Source organism: Ictalurus punctatus, chromosome 7, assembly GCF_001660625.3.
Source record: "Ictalurus punctatus breed USDA103 chromosome 7, Coco_2.0, whole genome shotgun sequence".
NCBI classification, from domain to species: Eukaryota; Metazoa; Chordata; class Actinopteri; order Siluriformes; family Ictaluridae; genus Ictalurus; species Ictalurus punctatus.
The window spans coordinates 33,899,633-33,910,099 of record NC_030422.2 but is presented as its reverse complement, the minus strand read 5'-3'; the positions used below and the strand labels follow the sequence as shown (position 1 = coordinate 33,910,099).

General features: G+C 40.9%; 1 protein-coding gene across 1 annotated transcript in view; it reads right to left on the bottom strand.

Moving 5' to 3' along the window:
- Nucleotides 1–10,467, bottom strand: part of LOC108267257 (corticotropin-releasing factor receptor 2) — a 70,101-nt gene that overhangs the window by 7,205 nt on the left and 52,429 nt on the right. Inside the window, exon 9 of the mRNA XM_053681213.1 lies at nucleotides 10,115–10,200. Within this exon, the coding sequence (XP_053537188.1) occupies nucleotides 10,115–10,200 (86 nt within the window). The remainder of the gene's footprint in view (nucleotides 1–10,114; nucleotides 10,201–10,467) is intronic.

The window sequence follows — 10,467 nt, the reverse complement described above, 5'->3', positions numbered from 1 at the left end:
GAAGAAACCAAGAAGCGTTAGCGTGATGCTACCACCAGCATGCTACACGGTGGGGATGGTGCTCTCAGGGTAACAAACAGTTCCAGGTTATTACTCCACAACACGAGGAAATGTTTAAAGGGGTGTGAATACGTATAACCTTAGAACCACCACCTTTATGTGTTAACCCGATTTTCTAGCGTTTAAGAGATGGTTTTAATTTGATCATTTGAATCTGGCACGAATTTGATGGCTGTACGATGGAGCGGGGCAGCGAGGCATGAAGGCTGCGGCAATCTCCACTCCAGCAGCAGGAATCCAACACCGCAGTGATCAAAACAATAAAAAAAAGCCACATGCTCGTCAGGAGCCACGCATGACAGGTAGACACTAATTGCCCCGGCTCTCAGGGCTCAGCAGCTCGTCGAGTGGGTGGATAAGAGGAGTGCACGGCGGGCTGAGAGACAGGAACGACAAACACTTTCCTCTGCTTTCTCCTCCCTCTCCTACCGAATCTTTTCACGGACACGGACACGCTTCACGCACACACTTGCTTACCTCTCAAAGCAATTTCAGCCCGTGGCGCGAGTTATTCGCTAAAATAAAGTGATCTCTGTAAACTAGCGCGATCCTGCAGTCTCCACAATCGCAATGCAGCACAGCAGGCGACGCAGAAGAATCCTTGTCTCCACTGTAGAAGTTTGAGTTTCTCAGGCAACATTACTTTAGTTTCCCTGGAACACATTCTCACATTACTGTAAATCACAAACACAGTGCGCTGCTCAGGTTAGCCAATTTATTTTTATGTCGGGCTTCACATTTATACCGGGACCTCGGAGGTCATCACATTATATATGCCTCGCCCAGCTGATGCGCATCTCTCCCCGGCACGGTTCAGCGAGTTTCACACTCCCACACACCTGACTCAGATTATAAAGGGTTCCGAAATGACTGTGATTACACACAGATGGATAGATAATTAGCTAACGAGTGGGATCAGGTGTGCTGAAGTCATAAACATATGAGTTGAAACAAATAATAAACCTGAGACGCTGCATCTGGCGACGAGATATATACACCTCCGTTCACACGTGCAAAGTCACCTGTAGTTTATCGCTCGCTGTTGTTGTTTTGACGTATTAAGCCAGTAGTAGCTAACATGTTAAAAACATATTTTCTGCGTAACACATTTAACAAGAGGTCGTACACGACAGGATGAGATGAAACCACCGTTACTCCATTTTTCTAATTTCATGCATTGTAACTAATTTACATGATTCACAATCTGAACGTGTCTCTGAAGGATCAGCATAGCTCCATGTCGTTTACATGTATGGCATTTTTGGCAGATGCTCTTATCCAGAGCGACTTATGTTTATCTCATTTATATAACTGAGCAGTTGAGGGTTAAGGGCCTTGCTCACAGGCCCAACAGTGGCAGTTTGGTGGTGCTGGGCTTTGAACTCATGACCCTCTAAGCAGTAGACCAATGTCTTCACCACTGAGCTACCACTGCCCTGTCACACACTTACAGAGAAAACATACGGTACCTGATACTTAAAATAAAATAAAAAAATAAAACATATTAGCCATATTAGGGGGCACGGTGGCTTAGTGGTCACCACATCTGCCTTGTCCCTCCAGGGTTGGGGTTCAAATCCCACCTCTGCCGTGTGTGTGCGTGCGTGCGTGCGCGTGCGTGCGTGAAGTTTGCATGTTCTCTCTGTGCTTTGGGGGTTTCCTCCAGGTACTCTGGTTTCCTCCCTCAGTCCAAAGACGTGCGTTGTAGGCTATAAATTGTCCGTAGTGTGTGAGATTGTGCCATGGATGGAATGATGGAGGTGTTCACTTTGTTTCCCCAACACCTTTGTGTTTTCTGTTCTACCTTCAATGTCTTTGTTTTAACAATAATTCATTTGAATACTTATTATTATTATTATTATTGTTGTTGTTGTTGTTGTTGTTATTATTGTTATTATTATTGTTATTATTATTATTATTATTATTATTATTGTTGTTGTTGTTGTTGTTATTATTATTGTTATTATTATTGTTGTTGTTATTATTATTGTTGTTGTTATTATTATTGTTATTATTGTTATTATTATTATTATTATTATTATTATTATTATTATTATTGTTAGTCCATGCTCATGGAGCATCTTTCCAACAGCTTTTTTTTTTTTTAATGTTTACTAAAAATAACCTGTCTCTTAAATTTCATCCTCTTACCCCCGGCAAGTCTGAAATAAAAGTTTGACCTCTCAGTGAAGAAAATCGTGCATGACGTGTTCACGTCCTCCTCACGCAATGCTCCGCACTCGTCCTGCAGCCCATTTCCGTGGATTTTACACCAGGACTCTAGCGGCCACTATTTACTTTAACAGCTGGGATGTTTCAGTTTTAATTCCGTGTCATGTTTGTATTATATTTATAAAATCGTCTTGCGTGATGAACGATGATGGACGATGAATCCGTAAACGACGGCATACAGACACTTGAAGAGCCTTAAATTGAGGTCACGATTCCGATCGCTTCGAGTTAAATACGCTTTCTCTCATATTGGATATGCTGTGCTCTCAAATGTTTCAGCACTCTGTGATGGAAATTTTCCATGACATTTAAAGAAAAAAAAACAAGAGAAAAAATAAAAAAACACTGCAGGCATTGCAAAGAGCTCATCTGTTCAGCGCTCGGCAGGAGACGTGCATGTTTTTAGATGAAACAATGATAAAAACTGTGATAATTATCCGTAAATCTGTAGGATTGTGAAATGTGAGAGAAAAGAGGTGACTGATAAAAACAGATCCTGAAAAATTAATTTTGTAATGTGTGTCAAAACAGAGTGTGTTGCCGTTACAGTAAAATACTAAATCAGCAGCTGATTATTTTCCCATAACAGCACGTCCACGAGTGTTTTATTCCGGTTTCGCCACAGCAATTTACCAACCATTACAAATTTCCTACAAATTTCCCTCACCAGCCTCTCTCTCGACACTGACACTGGAGACTCCTTCTATAAATGTTCCGTAAACATCTCCTCACTTGAAGAAAAGCTCTCCATATCAACGATTGCACACGTTTCTGAGCTGTTACTATAGAAACACATTAATATAAACACCTCTTCGGACCAATCACAATCCAGAACTCAACAGCGCTGTGGTATAGAACAGGACTTTAGTCTTTTAAATAAAACCCTTCAGTCAGTAGAATACCCCCCCCCCCCCCCCAAACTTCGCCCCCATCCACCCGGGTGATGGAGAAATAATAATAACTCACACTAATGAAATGGAGTAAATGTTTCAGGAGGGGGCGGCGGTTTATCACAGATAAACTGCTCTACAGCTGGATCGAGTTAGCTCGCTTCTGACACAACGCACCATTAGAGAGAGACAGAAATCAATCTGTTCCACTGCGGCTCATGTCCCTCACATCCTCGGGGACGTTACTTTTAAATATTAAACACACGATGTAAATCTTAACAGATGCTTCAGGGAAATATAAACAGTCGAGACATCGCTGGTGTCGCATGAAACGTAGACATGAATCAGTCTGAGACACACGATGCCATTAAACGCCATTTAAAGATGCAATTGTCGCGTTTTTCTTACTAGTATAAATAACGAGGAACAATACGTAGAACGTGATAAGAAATATGATTATTTAAGCCACAGAAAACTGTATTACGATCCATAGTGCTTGCTTGTGTTTGTATGGGCCTCTGGCCAGTCATTTTATAGGCATGCCCCCGATGCCCTTAACTCCACCCACATCTCAGTCTGAAATCGCCAAGCTCCCAGTACAGCCTGATAATTCTCCCATACAGCGAGGTCCAAAAAGTCCGAGAGCACTAGAGAAAATGTGTCTGTTTAAAGTTGATATTATCAGTAACAACTTGAGGGAAAAGTTCAATCGCAGATATCTTTACATTTATATGAATTTCTTAGTATTTAGCTTGTCCCCTTTTCTTGCTTTAATGTCCCCCTTTTTTTTTTTAGAGTGCACTCAAGCTGGCATGGTCTTGTGTAGTGTGTGTAAAATCTGATCCGTTCCATGTATCGGAACATGCCGGCTGCCGTCTGAGACTCACGGAAAACCGGAATTTCCTTCACAATGGAGTCAACGGGGCCAATATCACAAATCTGCTTACGTTTAAATAGTGACATTAAAAATAACACTGACGACGGAGGGTTAAATATATCTCACATGGATTCTGTTGCGCTTTTGAATTTTTATTTTATTTATTTATTTATTTTTTGAAAATTTAGTACATGTACGTTAAAATGTATTACTTTGTATGTATTAAAATATAGAGTTCAAAAAAACAATACAGAAAAAGCGTGTTCCAGAAATATAACAATAATACAGTATTATTTACATATAATGAAGTATAGTATTTAGGCACTTAAGTATTGTCAGGTCCACTCCAATTCCCAGAACACACCGTGACCTACAGAATACACACCCCAGAATCCTCCACCACTGACTTCTAATCACTCAGCTTTTTCAGTTTTCCAGATTAACCACTTGGTGTAATGCAGATGTGTGCTTCACTAAACCACTGTGCTGTATCCTTAAAACAACACTTTAAACGCTATAATTCATACAGTGCTGTTCAGCTTCGTGTGATGAATAGTTTCATGAAGGACTTTAAACAGTAGTATGTACTTTCTGAACTTCTCCTCAACTTATTGTCTTTTCTCACCAGTAAACACCTGCCTTATGTCTGTTCCCTTTCTCTTACTCACGGCATCACCAGCGTTAAATGAAGTCTGAGTGCAAAAAAAGGCCTCTGTTATTTCTGTGTTAAAAACGTCACTGCATTAAGTTTGTATTTATTACCAACCTAAACTACACGGATAAAACAGACCATCGTGAGTCCTGACTAAAGGGCTGCGTCTTACACGACGGTATGGTATTGGTATCGAACAATTTAGCAAAGAAGAACAAAAACACTCATGAGAGAACACGCGCGCACACACAGCTTACTGTTACTATAGTAACGGACGTAACTTCCACACGCGAGCATAGGCACTTGTTAAAATACACGCGGTGAGTAACGTATGTGTAAACGTAATTTACATGTTTGTGGCCGTAAATTATTTGTATGCTGTTTTAAAGAACAGTATTTTATCACCTGAAGGCAACAGGTAAAATTCATCTTAATCATTTCACTATAAATATTTCATTCTGGTGAACTGTGTGTGAAATTTATAACTAAGTTTCACTATTAAAACTTAAAAAACTGAAAATTTTACTGACACTCCTCCCCCACATCCTGTTGTGACGTCTATCCCCCCTGATCAGCTGTTATTTATGGATTTATGGGGGTCAGATATCCTCCCCACCCCCCGCCCTCTGTAATTCGCAACCCTGCCCATGCCTGTTTATTGATAATGATTCTGCCTGACGTTTTTGGATTTTTCCGCAATAGTAATTTTTTAAGATTACTTAAAATATGGGAACACAAAAGAAAATGAGGCTGAGAGCAGAACCCTGAGGCACTCCTTAGGTATAAACAGCAAAAAAAAAAAAAAAAGGAACAATAGACGGAGAACGGTAATTAGCAAGTCATTAATTTGATGGTGATGGAAAATAATAAGAATACCTAGCATCCAAAACAATTTTTGTATGTTGGATTGTGTTTGTAGACCATCATACTCTGAAAAGCCGAGTTTATGCCGGAAAGAGCAGGCAGTGTGTGCAGAGCTTGTCAGTAAGGTATAATTACATCTGTCTTTGTAGAATATATGGAGAACTGCTGATAGATTTTAGAGACCATGCATTATTCTTCTAGGAAACCAGGGGCTGGTGAGGTCGTACGGTTCACTCGGGTTATTCACGGTTACTGTAGTGAAGAGAGAAGGTTTTTTTTCTTTCTTTCTTTCTTTCTCTTTCTTCAGAAAGAGCCTGATTACTGAGTGTGTTAGAAATGATACGATTATAGTGTGATATGAAAACACCTATAAAACTGCAGAGAAGGTTTATGAAGCTAGGGAAGATCCAGATATCGCTGCACGAGTACACGACTAAAATCATCCGAGTCAGGGCATGATGGGGAACATTAACATGCCGTATTGAGTTCTGGACTGTGATTGGCCAGAAGGTGTTGATTAATTTTGTATAGCAGCAGCTCCGGCAGTAGTAGCAGATTTATATTAATGCGCTGGTTCTAATACGTTATCGTTTCTATAGCAACAGCTCATTCACAGCGGGCGTTGATGTGGTGAAGTGAGTAGATGTGACAGTGTAACATTAATGTAAGGAGTCTCCAGTGTCAGAGGTAAAGCTGTAACTTTCCTGGAGGTTTTCTGACATCTTCAGGACAGAGGAGTTTATGTGTCTATACAGTTTATTAGTTTATTAGCTGGTGACAGTAACTCTGTCACTGATTATTTTCCAGTAACTGAACAACACACAGTGGTTTACTGCTCGAAGATTCCTCCTTTGCCGAGATCTTCATTGTTCTTTGAGCTTTCCTGCGTCTCGGTTCTTTGCCTGAGACAGCTTTGCTGTAGCGCTGTCGGACTTCTCCGTCGATGCAGATCATCAAAACGATGCGTACATCTGCAGAAAACTCGAACAGAGACTCTCGTTCTCTCTGAGCGGGAGGTAACTCTATGTATCCAGGTGACTTGCTGGTTGTGTTCTCCCACGGGGCCGACGTGACGAGGCTCAGGGATGCCTGAGGGAAGCCAAAACCAATCAGCCGCTTCCTGCTGAGCAGCACCTGTTGTGAGCATCGTCAGTAGCCGAACGCTTTGGCACCGAGCATGCACGAATTCTCTCAACGCTGGCTCTGATTCAGGCCACAATTCCAAGAGGAGGATGTTCGGGAATCGGAAAAAGGGGCTCACGAGCCAGGCGTCATCAGGAGCCGAAAATTCCTCGTAGTTCCATAAAGTTCTTTTACTCTGCTTTTATATACGCTACATTCATATACATTATATTTATATACACCACTTATATATACACACACACACACACATACATACATACATATATATATATATATATATTCATAAGCGCTGAACTCTTTACGTTACAGATGTCAGACGTGACGGTTTTTGTTTGGAATAGGGAAGGTGCACCTCAAAAATATTTCTTAGCAAGTGAAAATATCTTTAACAGGGGTGATTTCCTCCAATGTTTCTTATTATGAGATCATTATAAATCGAATATAAGATTATTCAGCCTGATTCTACACGCTTTTACTCATTTCAAGCTTTAAATTTGATTATTAACAGAAAACGTTACAAAATATCTACAATGTTAGTTTTAACAATATATTTCTTTTATTATTATTAATACTAGATAAACGTGAGGATATTTAAGATATTTTCACTTGCTAATATTTTTGCACTGTACTTTAAACTCACACTTATCGCTACTTCTTTGTTGCTTAATTTGACGTTAATTAGAATCACACCAGCTTCTTTGTCTGTACTTCTCGTATCTGGAGTCTTTCTGATTTACCCCATGACCTCATCTCAACAAACCCGATGTTAACTATTTATTTAAGAAATAAACAGTAGGGGTTTGTAAGAGGAGAGTAATGATGTGGAGAATTTAAGCCCAGGAGGGGAAAAACTCAGAAATGATAAATCCACCGAGTTCAGAGATCGATATAAAGAACCTATATTTTAAGACCGAAGAGAAAACTGCAGCACAATTCATCAGTGAGATCAGACAGAAACGACTCGGTCCCTGATTTCATTCATCTACATCTGCATCAGATGAAAATAATCAGCACTGTAGAGATTAGTCTTCAGAGCCGAGAGTAATCACCAAACCATTTGCTCTGTCCTCTGGTGACAAACAAATAATAATAAATCACGCTAATATGATGGAATAATATTTCTCAGGAGGAACGGAAGTCAATCGTAAATAAACGCTTCGACGCGCTACGGCTGTTCGTGAGGACTGCTGAAAGCTGTGGGGAAATTTACCTCTTACACCTCTAATAAACAGAGGTTTGGCAGGCAATCAGATTATCTCGAGTGGAGTTAGCATGCTACGTGTCTGATTTATGCTAGGTTTGTGGTATGGGGGGGATTTTTTTGCTTTAATATTATAGTTCATTTTTGACATTTTTGCCATCCTGTATACTCATCCAATTAAATATGCCCCGCCCCCTAGCGGGCGTGTCAGCAGTGAACACTGTGCAGTCCGTACAGGATTTCACAGTTTTTATGGTAATTGTTGCGGCTGAAAATCGCTTGATTTTGTTGCAGCTTTTTTCAAAATTTTGCGACAGAGATTTTAGCGATTTTTATTTTTGCGGAAAATTGAGATTGCACAAATCGATGTTTGTTGGTAAATGAGACCTTTCAGCTGTACTCATGTTCGAGGGCTTTGGCTGAACACACATCGTGATGACGTCACATAACGCATCCCGAATATCGCGACGTTTGCTTGATTTCGTGTTCATTTCTGCGATCGCAAAAGCAAGAAATCTTGGAGGGACCGGGCGTTCTAGGGTGTGTTTATGGCCGTGTGTCTTCACACACACTATTCCCTGTTCTGACTGAGAATTCATGTGGAAGAGGGCGGAGTTTTTGTGACTTCTCTGAGGAGTTTCTTCTCCGACCTGCAGGAACGTCGCTCCGTCAGACGGATGCAGAATTCCGTCGTTATACCCCGTCTTCATCAGTAAGGTCAGTTTATCTCCCACTCAGATGCGCGAGATGTCTCTCGGTGACGATCCTGAGGCTCTCCGTCACCGTCAGCGAAGCTGACGCCTCGAACGCGTACGCCATACGTCTCATCGTATAGGATTAAAGCCGTCCGGGATAGAGTGGACAGGCGTGAGTCAGAAATCCTCCACAGCTGAACAAACGCTCGCTCTAAACTCTGTTCTCCATGTTTCGCTAGCCCACTAAGCAACCATCAGGTTTTACCATCAGGTGTTCATCTTAAACGCCATTGGTTGTTCAAGCACGTCAATTTCCTGTTTCCAAATCAAATCACGACTCTACAAGGCAACGTTTTCTTCAAAGCGCATTGAAATAATGACGGTTTACGAGAATATTAAAACGTGACTTTACGAGAGGTGGAAAAAAAAAACAGTCACAAACATGTTCAACAAGACGAGAAAAATGTCCAGACTCGCTGCTGTAGCGTTCTCATTATCACAAGCAAATCTCAATCCTCAAACCTCTGAAGTGATTTATTTATTTATTTATTTATTTATTTATTTATTTATAAAAAGCTCCCAGGACTCCGAAATGCCACGAGGGAAGAAAGACAAAAGGTCGGCTTTCAGTTTGGCGTACGTTAAAGAACGCTGAAGCCAAACCGACGGCGGCAACGGAGCGTCCGCGTGTCTCTGAGGCTGACGTGAAGCACTTTATTTATGAGAAAATGAAGGGAAGAAAGACACGCTGGCGAGCGCTCAGCAGGTGCAGCGGTGCGTTATTATTCAACGCTGAGATGCTGTTTTTCTCTGAGTGGCACAGACGAGACTAAAAAGAAGCCGCTAAAAAGTGACCTTTACTAATATTGATCACGGCAGATCGCTCCGGCGTTCGCTTGCTGTCAATCTCGCCGCAGGCCATGAACAGAAATGTCTCTTTATGCTTCTTATAATGATCGTTCCACAAGATTTTACCACATTTCTACACGTGCTTATCATATTCCCAAAAAATGACCATTCTGAAAATATTATCATTACTTAGAATTTTTTTTTTAAAAGATTTCGCTCAACTTGAAGTCATTTAATTAGCAATTTTAAAGCTTTAAGCGCTAATTTGTCGACCTAAACATAAAAACAACAAAATATTGCAACCAAATGAACCCTAAAAACATCTGAATTCAGTTCATACCGCAGCGCTGTCGAATCCTGGATCGTGATTGGTCAGAAGGTGTTGATTAGTTCTCTGTAACATCGGTTCTGATACGTTATCGTTTCTATAGCAATGGCGGACACTGGGAAGTTTTCATAAATTAAGGAGGTGTTTATGTGACGTTTACAGAAGGAGTCCCCAGTCTCAGCACTTCGTCACAGGTGCACGGAGGATTTTTACGCATGTTCGCGGTTTCTCGGGAGCACGACGAGCTAGTGAAGAAACTCATGAAGGTCTTTATCGCGTGTGCATCATTTCATAATTTTTCTGAGATGCTCATGATGACGTACCTGTACTGTATGGTCTCTGACGTGGTGGAGGCTCGCAGCTTCGTCATGAGAATACGTACGATGTTGAACAGGAACACGAAGTTTATCTGCAGCACAGGAAAAAAAAGAAAACGTCACATACCGTCACATATATCATGCTTAACATGTGTGTGTATACATATATATATATATATATTAAAGGTCGACTGATTGATGGGTTTTGCATAGATATTTGATTACCAGAACTATCGGGTTATCAGCAAAAATCCACACCAGTACTTTTTCCCGGTTGTGTCGTTTGTGGGAGCGGCTGAGAAGAGTCCGCTCTCGTTATATACAGCACGAGAGCGGCCTCTAGAGGTGAAATAAAAACT